The 22,705-nt window shown below is 36.9% G+C and overlaps 2 protein-coding genes across 3 annotated transcripts; both read left to right on the top strand.

Moving 5' to 3' along the window:
- The first annotated feature begins 1,594 nt into the window (after window positions 1-1,594).
- LOC113345474 lies at window positions 1,595-8,750 on the top strand. Its single transcript, XM_026589250.1, has 4 exons — window positions 1,595-1,711; window positions 7,089-7,711; window positions 7,824-7,835; window positions 8,273-8,750. The coding sequence occupies exons 1-4, from the start codon at window positions 1,595-1,597 to the stop codon at window positions 8,748-8,750; spliced, it is 1,230 nt and encodes a 409-aa protein (XP_026445035.1).
- Window positions 8,751-16,484: 7,734 nt separating this feature from the next.
- LOC113345431 lies at window positions 16,485-20,918 on the top strand. 2 transcript variants are annotated; one of them, XM_026589204.1, is made up of 12 exons: window positions 16,485-16,655; window positions 16,746-16,789; window positions 16,894-16,991; window positions 17,085-17,168; window positions 17,708-17,790; window positions 18,310-18,361; window positions 18,747-18,836; window positions 19,189-19,257; window positions 19,381-19,482; window positions 20,007-20,075; window positions 20,154-20,210; window positions 20,462-20,918. In XM_026589204.1, exons 1-12 carry the CDS (start codon window positions 16,585-16,587, stop codon window positions 20,546-20,548), a joined length of 906 nt encoding a protein of 301 aa, XP_026444989.1. In that variant the 5' UTR covers window positions 16,485-16,584; the 3' UTR covers window positions 20,549-20,918. The 2 variants fall into 2 exon arrangements, with proteins under 2 accessions (XP_026444989.1, XP_026444988.1); XM_026589203.1 differs by having other exon boundaries at window positions 16,486-16,655; window positions 16,888-16,991.
- Window positions 20,919-22,705: the final 1,787 nt, after the last annotated feature.

Below are 22,705 nucleotides of genomic sequence, written 5' to 3' on the forward strand. Positions count from 1 at the left end.
GATAATAAACTAAAACACATAAGCGGACCAATATCATCAAAATTCATCATCATGCATACAAGGCGTGAAAAAACAACATAAAAGTCCTGAAACACTTTTTACGGCAAACTCGTCTGAAGAGATTTTACTCTGACCTGTACAAGACGATGAACTGGGAGCAATCTACAAGGAATTTAAGGTTGAGTTATATACCATTCTCTTCTTATGGATGTCCTCTACAACATATCAAAATTTCATAACAATCCGATGAACAAGCAAGGAGATATGGTCAAAACATTGGACAACATGCAGTCTGAAAAAATTCTGAAAGTCTCCTGGAAGTTTACTATTTCGACCTCTAAACGTGATCAAAACTTAAAAAGCTTCTATGTTAAAGCTTAGAAATTTTCCGGGCTTAAAGATACATATGCAGACCATAAAAATCCGACTTCAGATGAAGGTTTTATGGTATTTTTGCTAAGAGGCTTGGTTCTGAATTTTCTGACGACGAATTTCGACAAAGTTTTTCGTATATGCATGTGGATTCTCATTCACTTGTTCATAAATCAACGATTTAATGCATCCACAGATAAAATACAAGGGAAATACTTACTTGAATGGTTTCTGAAACGTTTAAAGAATCAGAATTGCCCGTGAAAGCATCAAGAGTATCATTGCTTCCATTCGGTTCTGAACCCTGGGAATTTTCTTTATCTCCATCATTCGAAGGTGAACGAGCATCAGAACTCTCCACTTCCATGACGACATCCTCCTGGATATTTTTCAACAATTAGTATTTTGCCTACAAAGCATCATAATGTGTCATGCGAAGAAATACTTACTTCGGCCTCTTCTTCAACACTCGAGTCAGAAACCGTCTGCCCAGCAGCAGAGAATTGAAGACCGTCAATACTGGATGGAGCAAAGTTCTGCAACTGAATAACAAATACTGGTTTCACGATCCTAATTACACGGAAGAAGAAGAAGTCATAACAAAAGAGTATGGATAGCTCACCAAAGAAACAACTGGAGATTTTATGGTGTTAGGTAAAAGCTTATAATTCTTGCTCCTTCCTTCTCCGCAATGAATAATTGCTTCAGTTTCTGAGAAGTCTACACGTATTCGAGGTCTTACATTGCGACCGTCCTGTGGAAAATTTTGATACAATGATCAAAATATAATTATCATAACTTTATGAAGATTATTAAAAGGGTTCATACCTGTAAACATCCCGGAGATGTCTTTCGTTTATCACCAGAAAGATACTTCAATCTTGGTCGAGTTGAAAGCATCTCAGCAGAAGGGGCGTTTTTCACCGGAGGTTGACCAGTCGTTGCAAAATTATGTAGACGATCAAGCTGCTGATCCCAGAAGTCTACATAACCTGGAGTTACATAAGTAATCGTATCGGAGCAAGGAAACCAGTAAGCACTTCCTTCCACATGTGTGCGGTCCAAATGGGTCCTAAGTTGCTCAACCGATGGATTTCTCATTCGAAAAGTCGGAACACACTGATCCATACCCATTTTCCGAGCTGCCCTGTCGATGTTATAATCCTCCACTGAAAGCTCTCCATATATTTCTGATATCAAGTGACCAGGAGTGCAACTCAACATGAAAGATCTCTCGCCATCACTCAGGCCTGCACCAGATGCTAAAATCCTACTTTCTTCGATATTGAAGGTTGACGGATGGGAAATACAAGAAGGAACTGACACCCATGGGAGAAATGTGAATTCAGATTCATTGTCTAAAACATCAATGAGACGTGTCTTAAACCGAGGCTTCTTTGTAGACCAGCGCATAATCCTGGCATTATCTTTCTCAGAGAATACATGACGAGTATCGGCACACGGTTCTGGCAGGATACGATATGAGCATAATTCTTGAAATGTTCCCACAACAAATCTTGGAGAAACATCGTATTGGCATAGCATTCGATCTTCATAAAGCCATTCGATACACTGGAGTCTATAATCAGGGAATCCAAATTAGAATACAAAGAACCCAAGAATAGACTACCAATCGGGAGTTGCTCACCTTGAGCCATCTTGATAGCAAAGGGAATCACAAATGGCTTCAACAAAGTTCCACTATCTTCGAACACATCTCTGTATAGCCATAAGCATAAGAAAGCAGCAATAGACAACGTACCGTCAACAGGATAATCAAGAACTTCATCTCTTGGCCACCAACGCGTTAACCGGTAAGCATAACAATATTTGACAGACACCTTGTTGATTCCCTCCATTTCCACTGTCAAGATGTCATAAATTGCTGTCTCTTCAGCAAAAAGACCTTCAGGAAGATTACCTGTGATTGGGAGATGCAACAAAGCCGCCACATCCTCTAAGATAACAGTAAACTCTCCCTATCTGCATATGAAGGTATGGGTTGGAATGCACCAACGAGCAAGAAGAGCCACTATGCCTCGCGCATCATGAAAAATTAATTAGTCTTCGGATGCCTGAATGTCCCTTGTTACTTGTGCTTGGTTCAACATAGATCTGACATGAGGAAAATCCAGCATGTGCCTCACCCATCCAAAGAATTTCTCCAAAGGTCATCGAGAAAGCTTAAACTCTATGATTGATGCAAGAAAAATTCCTCGTTCAAGGAAAAATCGAATTACTGTTTTGGGAGTCACTAATTTCTTTTGAGTAACACTCCTGGGATTTATCAGAAGATGATATGCTGGGGACTTAAGATGTTTTTCGGTCTCCTACTGAACCTCAAAAAACGCATCATCCACGTTTGGAACATTCTTGATCCCAGGAGTTTCTTCTTATTCATCAATGGAAGTCTCATCCATGCATGTATCATCCATGGATGCGTCATCATCTATGTGTACATCATCCCTGGAGGCACCATTTTCTTGAGGATCAGACATCCTTGTGAAGTGGCTGTAACATGCACACAATTTTTTACTTCAGTCTACCATTTAGACAAGATGAAAACATCAACGGAATGAAGTAATTGGGAAAGTGCTCATGCAAACATCTACAAAATGGTAATCCTTAACTCTTACCTTTTTACAATTCCACTAACAGTAGTGATTGTGATACGAGAGCTAGCACTTCAAAACCTTGCTCGTCTCTTCAAATCTACAAAAGGCGAACAAAACTTTAGTACCCTATTTTTCATAAAATCATGAATATAAATTTTCATCATGTGAACAGTCACGATGTTATGAAAATTTACATGAAAACAATATTTCATCATGAATAACTGTTTACTTTAATGATTGCTCAAAATCATATTTTATTTGTCAACATAAATATATATATATATATATGCATTATATATATATATATATGCGACGCAAACTATTCATATATATTTTTCATGAAAAATATATTTCACATGAGAAAAACTCATGTAAAAAAAAAATCGCACCTATATGCCGGCTGGAAATTGGCCGGACGGTGAACGGCGGCGGACGGACGGCGCTGAGCTCCGGCGATTTTCCCTGCTCCTCCTTTATGCTGGCGTGAAGACGATGGAGAGGTAAAGGTGATGTTCGGCCAAGGTGAAATAAAAAAAAAAGGGGATTAATTCCCTTTTATATCAACTTTATTTCCAAAACCTAATTCCACAAGGATTTTCTTATTTGGGCCCGACCCATGAATCCCAAACCAACCAAGGTTCCACCATCAAATCATCGGTTCTACACCAATTTATGCTTGTTAGATGACACTCTATTATGTCACTGGGTTTTATTCAATCCATGGATTGCTCATTCAGTCAAAAATCCGGTAACGTCTTATCTTACGACTAAGTTCAATTACTTATTTTGTCACTGGAAAATCACCATACAGTGCTGACTGAGGAACATGAATGTCCCTCACTAAGCAAGGGACTTGATGTAGATGGTGGATTTTCAACAAGGGTTAAAATCGTAAAACCATAATCGTAATGCTCCTGATCCAGCAATCAGCTGAGTATTGAGGCTCGTGTCTCTCGTGGAAAGCGTGAAAGCTCAGGCCGAAAAATCTCTGACTGAGAATGCTGTCTCTCAGAGTATATGTAGATGTATAGTCTCTCAGCTGAGGGAATGACACATTTCATGAATAGTGAGCAATTTCAGTAATTATTTCTATATAGAATCGAAAGATTGGACGGCTCCTAGACATCATGCCTGCTAGTATAGAGAAATAACGTCTTCAGGATACAACAAGGTGTTCCCTGACTATGTAAAGGAAATATGACGTTTTCAACAAGATCATATTTCTCAATTCTCAGATAATTAATGCTCCTAGACAGCATGCCTGCTAGTATAGAGCCGTCAGTTAATTATCTGTAATCGTTAACTGAATATTCAACAATATTCTGCGATTCTTTGTAATATTTCGTCACTTCAATTCGTGGTTCTTCTCAGTAGAATTCCACGGGTTAGTGATAAATATTCAACTTACGGGCATCTGAGCAGCTCTCGAGTAAGCCCCTACCAAAATGGTGCAAGTGTACTCAGCAATAATGCACAAACGAGCACCTGAATGCGCAAACGAGCATTCCAAAACACGAAGGAACGATGAACCTATGCAAAATAGGAATAAAAATAATAATAATAAAATATTAGCAAAGGTGCTAGGGGACTGGGCTCACCGGCTGGCCAGTCACGCCGTGACTAGCCCCACGTCCAGATTTATATTTTATCATATTTTATTGTTTTTCTCCGATCTCATGAAAATCCCTTCATTTGAACAAATATCTTTTGTCTCAAGGAAACTCCCAGTCTCATGGTGTTTCCTCGTACCAAAGAAATAATAAAATTTAGGAAAGGTATCGGGGGACCGGGTCCACTAGCCGGCCGGCCATGCCCGAGCCATGGACGGTCCCACACCTCATAACTCCTTATCATTTTACTATTTCCCTCATCCCATGAAAATTCCTTGATTTCATGATATTTCCCTTAATTCATGAAATATTATAAATTAGGGAGAAAACGCACGAGACCCGAGATCTTGGCCGGCCATGCCCTAGCCGTGGACGGTCCCACACGCCCGTGTCTTATTATTTTAATATTATTTGTTTCCTCATCCCATGGAAACTCCTTCACTTCAAGGAAATTCCCTAGTTTCAGCAAACTCCTTGAATTCATGAAATCTCCCTCAAGTCATGAAAATAATATAAAATTAGGGAATCTCGTGGGACCGTGCCCTAGCCAGCCGTTCATGCCCTAGCCGGTCCTACACGTCCCTTATTTTTTTATTATTATTTTTTATGTTTCCCTCATCTCATGGAAAGTCCTTGATCTCAATAAATTCCTTGATTTCAACAAACTCTTGGATTTTATGATATTTCTCTAAAATCATGAAAAATATTATGAATTAGGAAAAGTGTCTTGGGACCGGACGCATGCCTCGGCCATAGCCGGTCCCACAATTCAAGATTCTTTCATTATTTTATTATTCATTCCTTCATCTCATGAAGTTTCACGGTTTCAGCGAAATCCCTGATTTCTTCATATTTTCTCAAAATGTTGCTCAAACGCACACCGGAAAATATTGAAACTCTCAGGACTGAGACACGGACACGATGGTGACATGGGCGCATCCCCTTGACCAACCGAGGGTGTCTCTAAAGCTTGCAAATAGTCGGTTCCACATGTTTTAATGATTTTAACCTAATTTGCTCAATTGCTCATATTAGGTTCAAACTCTTTTCAAACAATTAGGAGTTTGCTCAGATGACCATCAGCTGGTCCCATGACCACCAAGGGCCGGTTTCATGCCCTCTTGGTCGGTCTCTCATCTCTCCATAACTAGGTTTTACTACCTGTCGCTCACACGGGCATTATTTCAATAAACGATTAAACCAACATTTAATCATTCTTTCACCAACTGGTCCTCAAGAGAATTTGGTATTTTGCTCATTCGAGCATCTGGGCGTTACATGGTGGACTCATCATCCCATGTAGCCGGTCCCAGCTTCACTCTGCGGTAGATTTTCAATAAATCATCGATTCATAAAATTAGGGTTTTGAATCCAGAGCTCTCCAAGAACATAATTATGAGCAGATTCAAATACTGATAATTTTATGTTGATCCCCTGATCAACTTTATACTCGACCCAGCAGTCAGTTAAATTAATATTTTATTTGGTCCTGCTACCAACAATTCATTAAACGAGCAATATTTGCTCAAACTGGCAATATTTTTTCGAACTAGCAATATTTGCTCAGATTAAAGATATTGGTTCAACTATCAATATTCATCAATTCAGCAACACAGTTTGCTCATCTTAGGTTATCAACATTTATTCAATAATGATACCTCGTCTCAGCAGACATCCGTTTAATTCATGAGTCTCAGAACATTTGCAAATTATGTTCAACTCAGAAATACAAGGACTCATCGTCCCATAAAGTCAACAATTGACTCCACAATCACGAGACATCAATCGTGTCACATGGGGGGATATTAACTAGGGTTTTGGTCTGGCGGTCTACGACACGTGTGTCTAAACACATGAAGAGAATGTGAGCAAGTCGTGCAATCAGCTGGAACAGTCAGCAAAGTAGTGGGTGGAAAATTAACCAAGTCTCCGGACGATGAACAACTGGTTTTAACACGATTTCCCACTTCCCCACTCATTGACTTCAGCAACTGTCATACTTCATGGGATCATGGTGTTTTTAATTCCATCAATATAAAATACCTCTGAATCATGATTGAAAGGACAAGATTCGAATACTCGAACATTCGTCTAAACAAGGAATTTCTCGGCAAGTTCATACATACAATCTTTCGTCTACACGAACTCATCGTCTGAGCAATCACTCTCAATTGAGTAAAATTCAATCATTTATAGCGTTCTTACGCTGAATTCACAATACACATATAATTTCAGATCACCATTGATCCCGCACATTTCTCAGCTTCCCTCCTATAGATCAACCCATCCTCTATTGTGACCGAATTGACTCTGGAACGGCCATTGTTCTTGGTTTAGGCCAGAGTCCTACAGATTGATCTCTCGAACTTAAAGCACTCCCTTATTGCAGTACATCTGTATGAGGTTCAACATTTCGATCGGTTCAAGGAGTCTCCACACGGACGTCTCCTCAATTCCGTAAAACCAGCAAATCGTTTTTCCCCATCTATAGAGGCAAAAGGAGGGCAGGCCAGGTCTGGTTTGTAAAGTTGATTTTGAGAAATATTTTGACAACATTAATTGGAACTGCGTTGATCTTACTCTTGCAAAGTTTGGTTTTGGCCACATTTGGAGAAGCTGGACTAAATGGTGCATTTTGTATGCTAGGTTTGCGGTGCTTATAAATGGTGAAGCTACTGAGTTGTTCAAAAGTCAGAAGGGTATAAGACAAGGTGACCCAATTTCACCTTTTCTTTTTATTTTGATAACTGAAGTGTTATCCTTAATGATCAAGAAAGCGGCTGCATCAGGTCTCTTATCTGGTTTTAAAGTCGCACAACATGGAACTGTGGTAAATCATTTGCAGTTCGTGGATGATCTGATTGTATTCCTTGATGATTCTGAAGAACAAGTGGCTAATCTCAAGAATATTTTTCTTGCTTTTGAGATTATTTCTGGACTTAAAGTTAATTTTAGGAAGAGTGCAATAGCAGGTATTGGTGTTGATCATAATGGTGCTAGTTGTGCGGACATTTTTGGATGTAGTCTGGCCACTCTTCCTATCAACTATCTTGGAATCCCATTCAGCAGTAAATCCAAGTGTAAATCAGTTTGGGACATTATTATTCAGAGAGTGTAGCAGAAACTTTCAACTTGGAAAAGGAAGTATCTATCTAAAGGAGGAAGACTTATCATGATAAATAGTGTGCTGGAAAGTTTGCCGGTGTATTATTTGGCTATGTTTCAGATGCCGGTTTCGGTAATTAAAGAGTTGGAAAGACTAATGAGAAATTTTCTTTGGGGTTCTTCTAGAACTAAAAATAAAATAAGTTGGGTATCGTGGTTTAAAGCGAATTTGCCACAGAATAGAGGGGGAATTGGTATTAAGAAGCTGAAATTGGTGAATCATGCTCTTCATTATAAATGGATTTGGAGATATTGGAACGAAAAGAGGGCTCTTTGGAGGAAAATAATTCATGAAAAATTTGGAGGTAACCTTGAATCTTTCCTTCCTAACTCTTTCTATAAAACAATAGGTTTTAGTTTATGGATTGTAATTTTAAAAGCTAGAGATCATGTTAAGCTGCACACTAATTTCATTATCAAGAATGGGCACAATATTCTTTTTTGGAAAGATCCATGGAGCGGTAACCAAACCTTTCAAATGTGATTTCCATCACTTTTTAAATTATCTAGGAAAAAAGATGCTACTGTTTCTCAAATGATTAATGAATATGGAGCATGGGATTTGGATTTTAGAAGAAATTTGAAAGAGGAAGAAGTGGGAGAGGTAGCACTCTTACTGCAAGTAATTGGTAAGCCACTTTTGTCTGCTGATAATGATCAGTGGCAATGGAAGCACAAAGATTTTTCTGTTGCTAATTGTTATTCTACTCTTGATTTAGATGGTTATTTCTCTTTTTCGTATAAACAAATTTGGAATGCCAGAGTTCCTTTAAAGGTTTCTTTCTTGGTGTGGACTCTTTGTCATAAAGGTGCACCAACTTTGGACTATTTATATAGAGCTGGTAAGGTTCAGAATCCAGATTGTTTGTTTTGTGCAACAGCTGTAGAGACTAGTGATCACTTGTTTTTACATTGTAGAGAGGCTGCCAAGTTATGGAGTTATTTCCTTGATAGTTTGGATTGTGCTGGACCTTCACACAAGATGTGAAGTCGACAATTTGGGAGTGGAAAAACAAGAAAGGAAGAAAGATTATTAAGAAAATTTGGGGCTTACTTCCTTTCGCTATCTGGTGGATCATTTGGAACGAGAGGAACAATAGGTTGTATTCAGTTAAGAAAAGACACCTAAACCAATTGATTGTGGCTGTTAAATGCACCCTTTATAATTGGGATTTACAAACTAAGTTGTTTGAGGGTTTTTCTCTTTCTACTCTTATATGTAATTGGGAAACTGTAATGGGTACAAGCTAGCCCTGATAGCTTTTCCTTCCTGATTTCTCACTGATTTAGTGAGAGTCAGTTTTAATTCGGATTTGCCTTTTCCTCAAAAAATATCTAGGAAAGCACAGTTTAGAAGACCAAGGTTAAAAATGCTTGAATCAACACGTTGAGTCAACAATGATGAGTTAGAGAGCTGATAGCAACAAAAATAAAATTGATTGACAGGAAAACTTACTGTTGGGTTTGCTCTTAATCGAACCCAACCGTAAACATATTACGGTTGGTTTGTTTAGGATCAAACCCAGCCGTACATATACTTAAAAAACTCGGAAATATTTTACGTTCAGGTAAATGGGTTAAATTGATGTACGGTTGGTAGTTGTTAGTTACCTAACCGTGACAGTTTCAGGAAACAAGTTTACGGTTAGGAAACTAAGAATACCTAACCGTAAGTAAAACTGCAATACTAATTTGTTTCCCTGATTTCAATCAATTTAACCATCTCAAACACAAAAAAGATTAGGTTTTTCGAATCTAAAATAATTCGAGGAGGAAGAGAACTTGTGCTTAACAACCGTAGGTTTTCAGAAGATGATAAATGATTTCAATTGAAAAAGAAAAATGGATTCATGGCAGATAAAGAAGCCAAAGTTGGTAAGGTAAAATAGTTTTTAAGAAGGGACAATAATATGACTGATGGTACCCTATGATACTTGATAAACTGAAGTGTCGTTCCAATCTACGTAAATGAAGAAGCCTATTATTGAGGAGTCACATTCCAATAGAGGGGTTTCACTTGGATTTCTAGTGACTGAAAAGTTGGTTAGGGGGTGTCTTATTGCAATAGTAAAATGTGTAAATTATCCTCCATCTAAAATAAAAACCTAAAACCTAAAATCAAACATATTATAATTCATAAATCTAGTAATCTTCTTCTTCTTCTAAATTGCCTTTGCACCTGCGATATTTTGTGGAGCAGAATTGGACGTGATTTTATGTGATTTTTTCACGGGATTGGTTTGCAAATAACCTGTTTCACTTAAACAGGGAAGGTAATTGATTCATGCACGTAAATAATGAAAGAAATATTTTCTCTTATATTTTGTTTTAATTTCCGGGTAATTTTGGGAAGTTTTTTCGTTGATACAACGTGTTTGTTGCTGACATAGAAGAATAAGGAACGTGTTGGAACATATTATCTAGAGAAAACAACATGACAAGAAAAGAATGGAAAGAAAATTTCTCAAGAATATTTTCATTCACTGCCGAATAAAGAGAGATTACTGTGAGTTATTATGGAGATTTTTCTTCGCATGTTGAGTATAAATATCACCCTGGGGTAGCAGAGAAGGGGACAGAGAGTTTGGGAAGGCTTTGGAACATCACAGAGGAGAAACACGATCACCAGAGAAAACTGTTGCTGCTGCTGCCATTGAAGAACACGAAGAACATTGACCCACAGAAGCAGTCGTTTTTTCTACAGTATTTGCGACTGCTCAACGACAGTCTTAGAGCTACAGCAACAGTGATACATCCTCTGTATCGTTCTTTTCAGTTTGTAACACTTATAACTGTTGCAAACCCGGTTATCATTGTTTCTTCCATTTCATCATTTGTACACCACCTTTGAGCGTGTTTTCCTAATGATGAGGTAAACCCAATCTTTGGGGCGACGGAAGAAGCCATTCTCTCAAGAATTATGTGGTAATATTAATTTAATAAATTTATGCAATATTTTTTTATGATTAATTGCATTGATAAAAAATAAATTAAATGATTCTTATTAATCAAATGTGTTTTCTATTGATGATGCATGCTTAGTTTTTAGACTCTTGATGCGTTATACTTGCGACAAACATTTGATATTTTGGAAATTTGATTTTGGCAATACTTTAGAATCGAATCAATTGTTTAAATTGCATGATATAAATTAATTTAGAACCACATAAGTATTGATGAATGGTGAAATACTAGCTCCAGCCTCTCCATAATTTTCACAACCTATCAACATTTATTTGCTTCTTTTCTTTACTTTAAAATTAAATCTAAAATCTTTCGCTTTCACAAGTCTCAACGAACTTCTTACTACAACAACAACTTGAAATCACATCACAAACCAAACACATCTTTCCTTCACTACAGACTCGAGCTAGCAGGCATAAACACAAATGTGTACACATGGTGGTGTACCACCATGTACACATCTACAAAAATCATGAAAATCCAGCATCCATACCCATAAAACAAGTCATATACCAATGAGACATGACAGTAGTGTACACCATGTACAGATGTACAAAATCTAGAAAATCTAACATCCGCATACAGAAAACAAGTCGTATATTCATAAGACTGAACAAAATTCCGAAGTTTATACACATATACAACTTGAATCTTCTACGCATAAAAAGTCTACAACAAAAAGAAAGAAAGAAAAAAAAAACACCTAGTAAAGCTTTTATTAGGACCCTCACACAATACATAATTAAGCCATTTGGTGTTTATGAGTCCTTAAATTTAATATGTAAAAAACCACTGTATGTATTGGGAAGGACAAACAAGCAAGCTATACACCCCTGCAAATCATGCATAAGAGAGACCATTCATAACCAAACACAAACCTATTTTTTCATGGGAATTACACAAGTGCACCAATATGTACACCCCTAAAAAATACCTAGTAAATCTTTCATTAGGACCCTCACGCAATACATAACTAAGTCATTTGGTGTTTATGAGTCCTTAAATTTAATATGTAAAAAACCACTGTATGCATAGGGAAGGACAAACAAGCAAGCTACACTGGTTGTGTTGGTGAACACAAAGGCTAATCCTCCAATAAAATATATTTGTAAAATAAAGGTTGTGTTAGTCAAATTCAACTAAGAAACTTAACGAACACAATCATGTTATCAGCTTAGACCAACATCAAGATAAGAATCATAAAAGGAACCAAGTATACCTTGTACCGTGTTGCAGCATCTTGGGCTGCAAGCATAGAGCATAAGGTGAGGTCACTTCCAAAGGCAGATGTGCTCACAACCTCCTTTATCATCTTCAACTCATCCTCTGAGTTAAACAGTGAGGAAATTCATTCAACTGCACTAAGTGACGCCTTCAACGGTTCCATATTTCTTGTTCATGACTGTTAAATAGTCGAAATTTTCCGAAACTCTTTTAAAGAAAATGAAACATTGAACACGTGGAACCTTAAATTTATAAAGTCTTCTTTCTTACACATAGTACCAGAAAGTTGCATGAGCGCTAGATCATCCACATCCATAACCAACCAATCTAGCAAAATCAAGCTATCAATAATGTTAATATCAAATGAAACGAAAAAAAACTAGTCTAGCCATCATAAGCTTGTGTCCTTATTTGTACGCAAACATAATCTTATCCCCTCATTTTTTCAGGGTGCACTAACATGTACACATAGTTATTTATGCAAGCATAAGCATATACTCTCATTTTTTTTCCGTACTGCACCAGCTTGTACATAGTTATTAACGTGCGCATAAGCTTATGGTATCATTTTCTTCCCACTTGTTTGCCAGCTTGTACACACCATTATGTATGCATGTATATGTTTATGCGGTCAAATACACCTCGTAAAACTAGTGACTGGTGTACAAGAAAATACACCTCATATTGCCAGATAAAAAAGAAAAGAAATCGCCATAGAGATAAACTTTTATGTACACCGCGTACAACTAGTGGCTGGTGTACAAGAAAATACACCTCATATAGCCAGTACAAAAAAGAAAAGAATTCGCCAGAGAGATAAACTGGAAATTGAATAAAATGCAATCTGAAAACCATAATAATAAGTGGAAATTTACACTTACGTAAGCTTATGCGATATATATCGACCAGCTTGAAATTTTTCAGATTATGTACACAAGTAATCTCTGTCACATGTGCATAACAATGTAAACTTGTATTACAGGTGTACCAATATGTACACATGTAATTTTCTGTCACTAAATTAAAAGGGAATAATAAAGAAAAAAAGAAATATTCGTATAAAGTATGAAGCATGAATGTCACATTGAGCAAATACAAGTGACTATTGGTCCTACCAGTTTGTAATGGTGTCTCAGATCAAAATAATGTAGCAACAGTTAGAAAAATGGACGACAATGAAACATAAGGTAAGTAAAGTACCTATAAATTTTCATATTAGGAGGGACAAAATGGAATGGGTTTACATATGATCGAGGACAGCGTAAATGAAATTCAATCTTGGTTCAGAAAGAGCGGACATACCTGGGAATCTTTTTGTTAATATTTCCTAGCAAAAACAAGATGTCACTGATTTAGGATCCAATTCCAACAGCCAAGCAAACCCCATATCGATCTTCTTTCAACGGGAAGGCAGGAACCATGACGGCATCATCTTAGATACAAACAAACTCATTATCTCAGCTTTCCCAAGATTTAACTTCTCCATGGCCAATATCAACATGTGTACAATTATGTACACATTAAGAATCAATATGTGTACAACTATGTACACATTGGAATTCAAAGGATTTATATTCTTCATTTGATCTACTTATAATACGATAACATTTAAAAAAGCACACCTTGAGCTACTTTTCAAGCAAGGGCAGGGCACATGTTCGACGCCTGAAATGTTGAGGTGGGCCATGGTTCGTTATCTTCTCTCCAGAACTAACTTTTGCAACATGAAAATGCACGGGAGACACAGTAAAGCATCTTGGCATGCATATAATTTAGGTAAAGATTACCCTACACATAAAACACCTATAAAACTATTGACCACAATCAATCTTAGATAAAAATGCACAAATAAAAGTAAGAATTTATCATCACATATACAAGCTTTTTGAATATCTCTAACTGCAGCTTGTTCAATAGTGTTCTCACCAAAAGTCTTTTGATTGCCATACCTAATCCGCCACCACAACAAAAGTGCACTACATATAGTTGGTGTACAAGCATATACACATCGTATATCAAGCACAATAAAAGGTGCACTCATATGTGCACCCATATAACGGGTGTACAAGAAAATACACCAGTCAATTCTTATTTTTATGATTAAGCATAATAGTTAGATTGGGAAGTGAACCTCGTAAAATTTCATGTCCACTTAAACCATTGGTTATGGACCACTTAATGTACACGGTCATGGTGATATTAGGATAATTAGTAATTCAATAGCATATCATTTTCATATAATCATGGTTATGGACCACCTAATCCTCCCAACACATGTCTAATCCTACCATTCTATAAGTAGCCAAGTTAACCACTTGATGCAACATCTGATATAACATTTTATTGCTCTTGAGGACTGGAACTACATAATCCTGGGATGATACTTATTAAATTTCATTCTTTTTAATCAGTGCACACCATTAATTGAACTTATAGTTTGGCAGGGAAAAGATTTAACGAACCTAAGTACAAATTAAACATAAACTCAGGCTTTTCCGCAAAATTTACCAAAAGAAAGACAACCGATGTAAATATCCTTACCTAAATGAGATTTTGAAGTCCTGACGATATGCGTAAACTATACCAGTATTATTAAAAATTGTTTGCCATAATTACCCCGAAGTACACAAGAAAATAAATAAAAAAAAATCGGAGATTGAAGTGCAATTTAAATGACCACATGAGAAATATCATCACTAGTAAAAGCATCTTAAGTTCCATCTCGAGCAAGTGAAATCCCAAGAAACAACTGTTAAGCACACCATAAGATTATACACTAAGTGACAAGTATTCAAGAAATAGGTAACATTGAGAGACATGAACATTTTTCCCCACCAAAAGCAATAGACACATAAACTTTAAACGAGAATAATACACTAATAAAACTACGATTGCCCAACAATAATCACCAAATGCATAATACCAATAAATAGACGAATTAGATGATAAAGGAATCTAGAAATGAAAATAAAGCACATGCACCAATCAAGATCAAATGAAAAATTGAAACACAAGCAATAAGGTTAGGTATATATGAATTGTGACTACCTATTCATATCCAAAACGGAAAACATATTCAAATGGTTTCCATTTTTGGGGAGCTGGTTCAGGAACATATAAAGTTTTAGAGTAAGAAAATTTAGATGACGTGATTATAATCTAAAATCTTTTATCAGTCGAATAAAAGTCTGACTGAAATCAAAGTAATTAGGTTCCAAAAACCGTTAAAAAATCCTAAAATCAATTTTTAAATCAATAAATTAACAATGGAAGTCAAATAAAATGATAAGAATATTTAACTTATCTTCAAACCGCTTTCTACTATGATGAAACCGTCAAATTAATTTGATGTTCTCGAATCTCCTCAACTTTTCATTTAAACTTCGAGTTAATCTTCAAAAAGAATGAATCGACAACCAAGGGTTTCGGTTTATCAAGCTGAATCAAGTGTTTCTTTGATCACCATATTTATATTTAGTGATTGAATTTTCACTGAGACGACGAGAAAACACGGAGAGTTGTTTCCGTTGAATGAAAATGAAGAAACGGGAACTGATAGATCTATGAAAGTAATAATTTAATTTATGGACATTTTTGCCATGAAAAAATTATGCTTTGGACTAAATCGTTCATATTAGGACTAACCCGTTTCAGATCTGACAGATTTGGACCTTCCCGTACCAGGCTTGACAGGACAGGACTAGACAGTCTAAATCCCAACAAGTTTGGGACTAACCGTTAATTTATATTACTTTTTAATATGTGGCCCGTGCATGTGGTAGTCGGAGGCCAAGCACCACCAGGCCCGACCCTTCCTACTACGAGGCGAAGCATAGAAATATTACTCCTTAGAGCGTCCACAGTGGTGCGAGTATAACAAAAGACCAAAGACTAAAAAAAAGACCAAATTTGGGTTTAGTCCGTCATGTGGAGTAGTGGGAAAAGAGTATATTTGGTCGCGCGTTGATAAAGCTTACGCCTGGAATCAGGCGTTGATAAAGATAACGCCTGACATTGGGCGTTTGTAAAGATTCCGCCCGACATATTCAAAAAAAAAAATAAAAAAAAATGGGGCGTTGATAAAGTTAACGCCCCAAGCAAAGTTTTGAAAACTTTGTGAGGTTAGGCCATGACTATATCAACGCCCCAAGAGAGGCGTTAACATTATGTCCGCCTGGGTGCCCAGTGTTAACTTTACGTACGCCCCATCCAGGCGTACATTTTACGTACGCCCCATCCAGGCGGACATTATACCAACACCCCATCCAGGCGTACATTTAACCAACGCCCCTGCACCAGGCGTTAACTTTACGAACGCGCGGCTACAAACGGACATTAACGCCCGTCGGATAGGCGGACATTATATAAACGCCCGATTATATTTGGGTTTGGTCTTGATCGCCGACCAAATTTGGTCTGGGTTTTACTCTTTGATCAAATTTGATGGATGGTCCGTCCCACTACGCCAGCCCACTCGACTAAAAATTTGGGTTTAATGGTCCACTGCAGTTGCTCTTAAACCCTTAAACAACAACAAAAAAACCATTCCTTTCACTTTTCCATTTGCGCAGTTATGAGAAAGGATCTGTACCAATTTGATCATTCAGCATTATTCTAAACCCTAATTTCATGCGATGGCTTTAGCAAGATCAAGAAACATCAGATATCTCTATCACTCTCTTCAAACTCGTGAAATTTCATCTCTGTAAGTAATTATTTTCTTCTCCATTTTAGATTTCCTTCCAAAATGTTTTTTTTTTTAATTTATTCTGAGTTTAAATCTTGAAATTTCTAGGTTTGGAAGCTCAAAAAACTACTACTTTAATCCTGATGAGAAAGGTAAATAATAATTAAGAAATGACTTGTTCTGTCTTATTAGCTTGTAAAAGAGTTTGTTTTGATTTGGGGTTCTTTTTTTTGTGTGATAATGTGATTAGTTGTAGGGTTTCAGAATCAGAGATTCTCCATTATCTCATCATGCAAGGATTATGGGAGTTTTCCTTTGGTGAAATCAAGTGCAGGGTCACTGAATTCCACAATGGTAATTCAAAAATACTTCAATGATTGTCTGTAGTTTCAATTTGATGTTTTTGATTTCTTTCTAATTGGGTAAGTGGTTTTGTTGTGTTCTTAGGCTGCTGATTATCTGTCTACACTCATGAATGGAAATAGGCTGATGAGCACACAAGTGAAAGCACCTCCTCAAGCACGACAAATGGTATTTGTTTTCGCCCTTCTTGGTATCTTTGTTAGTTCTGAACACAAACCAAAAATCAAGTATACCTGAAGACCTAGTATATAACCGCATTGATAACCTTTTATTACACTTCTTGTCACGGGTTTACTGGTTTTGCTCCATTTGTCACACTTAAGTCAGAGATTTGTTCTAATTGTTGGATATATGTCTGAAAAACTTCATTGCCTAATTAGGTTGAAGAAGGAGATTTTAGTGACCTGGAGAACGATAACGTCTAATGATGACCGTTGCCATTAGAGAGACTGTTTTTCTTATGATCTGACCCCTTCCAAAAATGATTCTCGAGATTGCATTTCAAATACCTTAATTTACTGCAACTGTAGGGTTAGCTGAACCGCTTGGCCACACATTGAGTGCATTATGTCTAGCTCAGCTTCAAGCTCTCCTGTATTGTTTTTTCTGCTTATTGTAACTGGTTTTTGCTTCCATTGCAACCTTAAATTCCATGCACATCTATCTCCGTGTTACAGCATTGATATCTGGTTATCATATGTATCTAGGGGGCTATGCAAATATCCATGACGAGCCCAGGATTTGTCTATGAACCATATGAACCTCGTACAAAGATTCCATTTTGGCGAAGGTTGGTTAAATTCTAAGGGTTTCTTTTTGTTTTGCGTAAAATTTGAAGTTATGTAATAATAGGATGCGAGGGTGGAATTCGATTTGGTTTTATCCTTTTACATTGTTTTAGCTTCATATACTCGGAGTTCTTTAAGAATTTGGCATGAAGAAGAAACCTCATGTGAACTTTAGACAGCAAACATGGATATTCTTTTACGATATTCTTTTACATGACTTAAATAAGCTATTGTGTTAGAATTTAGATACTTGTATCTAGATGTCGCGCGATAAATCATATTGTATATGAGGCCTCATTTCTAGTAGTTGTAACGTTGAAGGAGAAAATAATCTGTGGTCAGGCCCTCAGATATGTCAGTTAGAATTCACTACGTGGAGTTCACTGTTACCCGATAATAGTTAATGAAACAAATGGGCCCTAACAAGGATGAAACATCTGTGGCAAATGACATTGTACATCTTTTATTTTTTGTAATTAATCTTTGTTATTTGTACTGACATTTGACTTCTTATTTGTCAGATGGTTTACCAGAGATGGTTGGAGAAGAACAAAAGATGATATCAAAATTGAGGTATTAATCTATTGTCTGCTAGCTGTTGGTTTCTAGTGCATCTATATCTCTCCCTGCTGCAGATATACTAAATTGAAATCCGCGGAAGGCTTTTTCTCTAATGTCACTTGAATAGAACTTAAAACGGTGAATGGCATGTTAGAGCAAAATCAAATGTGTATACTGGTCTGTAATATTGATTGTCATTCACAGTTACTAATATCTCACTTGAAATCGAAGATAACACATGAGGTTTTTTGATTTTCTGTGAACAACTGAAAGCATGATTCACGTTACTATTTTTGCTCTTGGAGACCTAAATATGTTCACGTCACTTAGCTTGAGAACCGAGTCTGCGTAGTGCACAAACCATATCACCTTTGTTGGTTTGCTTTCATGTTTACAGATGAGGAGTGCTTATGCAATTGCCAAGTTGAGGAAATCTGGATATTCTAAGAAGGAATTCTACCAGGAGGCTGTACAGCTTTACAAGGAGGTGATCTCCCTATGAGTATTTTTGTGTTCTTTGATTTGCTACTAACAAGTAACTGTTATTTTGTTATTCCTTATTCATGATGTTATTGTATGAGTCTGAGCATCATGAGTGCCACAGAGGGCACTAATTTTCCATCCATAAACATTAGATAGTATTATAACGTGACCTGCTCGGTTTGCTGTATCTATATGACAAATGACAATCGGACTCTTAACCCCAGAGCTTCTTGCTTCAGTACTTAACTATTTATCTCATGTAGAACTCTTTAAATGAAAGGATTCTGTATTTAAATTTATTTTGTAGGAATGTTAATTTATACTGCTGATGTGATTTTGTAATTTCATTTGCTCAGATAAACACTCTAATGGCAAATGGCGATAAAACACCTTTACGGAAAGCAGTTACAGAGAAGATGTATTCTGTGAGCAATTACACTTTCTTGTCATTTGCTGCTTCTAATGATTCATTCATTGATTAATATCCAGGAGTATAATGACCCTTGGTTTTCATTTTTGTCTAAGTGTTGTTCTGTTTGGCACTTTAGGCCCTGAAGAATGAGATCAAGACCAGGCAATCCATGTGGAGCAGTGTTTATTGGGAGCTGGTTGAGCCAGTCGTTAAAATACGTACCCTGAGAGCTAGACTGGTGCGTATCATCTGTTTTCTGATTTGCATTACTTTTTGTATCCAAATAATAGCACAATACAACTAGAAAACAAAATTTTGATTTGACTACTGTGATGAGGCAATCATTCAAATTGCTTATATTCTCTATCTATAGTAACTTACTTGACTACCACGTCCTGAACGTCAAAGGTGGCAGTTATTATGTAGTTTATTTAATAAAAATGACAGTACACATCCTGGAATGAATTAGGTCAAGTTTTTAGCAATAGAGAAATAGTGACTGTAGTTTGTGTGCACCTCGTTGAAATCCGGACCAGGTTGGGACTTCTTTCCCTTCTTCTGTCTTACGAAAAAATGTTTTACTAGATGGCCTGGGAAAAAAAAAAGCATTTTAAACGAATCCATAAAAGAAATAGAATGTAATGAAACACTACTCTACGAAAGATGGCCACTTAAATATTTAATTATAAAACTCCCCCCAGTTATCTCACTGATAACCAGAATCTGTTTCTGTTTTGTTTTTTTTTAATCTTTATCTTGCAGATTGCAATTGACAGAAATGATCTTAACAAAGTGTTCGTACAGCTTACACTCGAATTCCTTGCTAAGCATGTAAGGACTTGATCCAGGTGAAATCTATGTTTCCTTGATTTGCTAAAAATAATAATCTTATGCTTTATATTTCTGCAGAAGTTTGAGGCATGTGATTCAAAAGGTGCAGTTGTTGCTGGTGATAAATCGAAAGAGGTAACTAGTTCTGCAAGTTTTGTGCCGGTTCAGATGGATTACATTGTTTTCTTGGTTTATGTCGACAAACAGTACAAAGCATTTTCTCCAAAATGTTGTCACCCCACATTATCTTCTATATGCCTTCAATTAAATTCAGATCATATGCATGCTCATCCAATGTACTTTGTATATGGAAACTAACCATTTTAAAAAAATACTAGTATCAAATATTATAATAATTATGGGTCCATATCTTCTGTCTTTCTTAGGTACTAGTACGTGATATATGGGTATTCGAGAAGTCTATGTTTCATCAAGGAGCATATTGGCGCCTATGTGGACGGATCAAACCATAGCCTCAATGCTTTCAGTTGTGGCCCAGATTGGTATAAATTTAAGCAGATCAATACAACTGGTGCAAGTCTTTGCTTTATTTTATTATCAATGCTCAATTCATTTAGCACTCTGAATAATCCATGTTAGGAACATTACTTGAGACTGTTTCTATTTTGAAAGGGTAGCCTATATAACAACATTGCACATGCGATTAAGTGTAGCCTACAACAGAAATTTCTTTTTTTCCCTTTTTCTTTGGGTGTTAGGAACATTACTCAACACTGTTTCAATTTTGAAATAGTAGCCTATATAACAACGTTGAACATGCGATTAAGTGTAGCATACAACAGAAATTTCTTTTTTCCTTTCTTCTTTTGCGGGATAATTGTAGATCTGAGTACAATGGTTTGTTATATCTTCATTGATTGAATTTGATTCCTGGTTAGATCAGCTGGACTGCCGTGGCAATATTTCCTTTTGTTCATAATTGCACTGTCTGTAGTTAATTTGAGTTGAAATTTTCATCAAGTCCCAGATTGGTTCCACTTCTCTTTCAATATAATCTCACATACCCACCACAAAAATATAAAAAACAAGCTTTAACTTAAGCTCGCTAAGACAACCACACACTGAAACACATACATAAATGAAGATAGTATCAAATAATACACCTGAAGGTGAAAAATCTTTAGCAACTCCCAAATCATTACTGCCTTCTGCCGATCGTTGTTATCTGATTCTTTTAACCTGTAGCATATTTTATAGTCCTCACTTGGAGGAAGAAAACCTCCCTCCAGCCATTGTAGTAGTCCTAATTTTGGCTCTTGCTCGAGTTATGTAGTCTGAAGCTTTTTCATTTATAGTACTGGATCTTATCTTTTTTGCGTCTTCTGCTTTTGTCGGCCCCAATTCTGGTGCTGGTTGCAGAGGTGGTGGCTCGACCTTCGGTGTCCCCCTCCCAGAGTCTGCAACAGGTGGTGGAGCCAAGGATACCTCAGGATTTGTTTTAGCTTTCTCCTTTGCTGAAACATTAGATGGTGTTTCTGGTTCAATCTTTGAATTGACCTTAAATGCTTGGCTCTTCACTCTCTCCCGATTAGATTCAGGTGTCGCTGTGAATCTCACTCTCTCAGTTTTGGGTTTTGGCAATGGTAGTGAAGGATGACCCTTGGTAGGAAGTTCTGCTTCAGCTAATTTGCTCTTTTCAGGCTTGTGGATCTGCCCTTCATTTTTGGCAAGAGTATGTGGATTGTTTTGGGCACCGTGAGTGTGCCCCAAATGCATACCCTGGTCATTTTTTCCACGAGAATGTGGTTTTGTTTGTTCTCCTAAGGTACTGGAGTTGTACTCTAGACTGGCCGGAGGTGGTAAAGGTGTTGATGGTGGTAGACTTGGCGAAGTAGTGGGTGTTTGTGGGTGATGTGAAATCCTTCGGAATGATCGAAAAGTAGGACTACCAGAGAGAGCATTGAAAAGCTTTTCACAAACACCTGTGTGAGTTGAGGCTGGTGCTTTCCGATCCATTTGCAAGCAAGATTAGGAAAGGTGAACAAGTGATAATCAGAGAATGAAGATAGTGATAGTCCCAATCAGAAGGACCAGTTGAGACTTGTGTTTCCTTTCTCAATGTGATTGTTTAAAATCGACAATGATTTAGGTGCTAAATGAGGTCTTTAATATGGTTTTGGACTCTAGGCAGTTCTTAATTTGTGTGTGAAACTAATAAGGGTTGCGTGGAAACTAAGTGAGAAAGGAAGAAGGTTCTTCTACAGATTCCTGAAGGCTTAGATAAGATAATTGTACTTTGTCAGGTTGCTCAGCTAGTGTTTTTAAGCATCATATTCTCATTTCAATTTTCAAAACTCTTTTTCAATCAAAAGATAGAACCTAGCATGTTCCTGTTATTAAACCGCAAATCTTTTGATTTGAGAGAGAGATGTACTGCACCGGAATGAACCCAGTAACATTACTGTAATATACTACACCAGAGTATCTTTTTGATGCAGATGCAAACGTGATTTGATAGAATGCTCAAAAACAAGTTGGAACATCTTTAGGTGCTAGCACTGTCTTTGCTATACGGCAGAGGTTGGCGCAAAACAACTATAAGATCCCAGCTCTATAATGATCACTGTAAAGCAACTTTAAAAAATTGAAGGAGATGACAAAACAAGAAA

Source organism: Papaver somniferum, unplaced genomic scaffold (genome assembly GCF_003573695.1).
Source record: "Papaver somniferum cultivar HN1 unplaced genomic scaffold, ASM357369v1 unplaced-scaffold_81, whole genome shotgun sequence".
Lineage (NCBI taxonomy): Eukaryota > Viridiplantae > Streptophyta > Magnoliopsida > Ranunculales > Papaveraceae > Papaver > Papaver somniferum.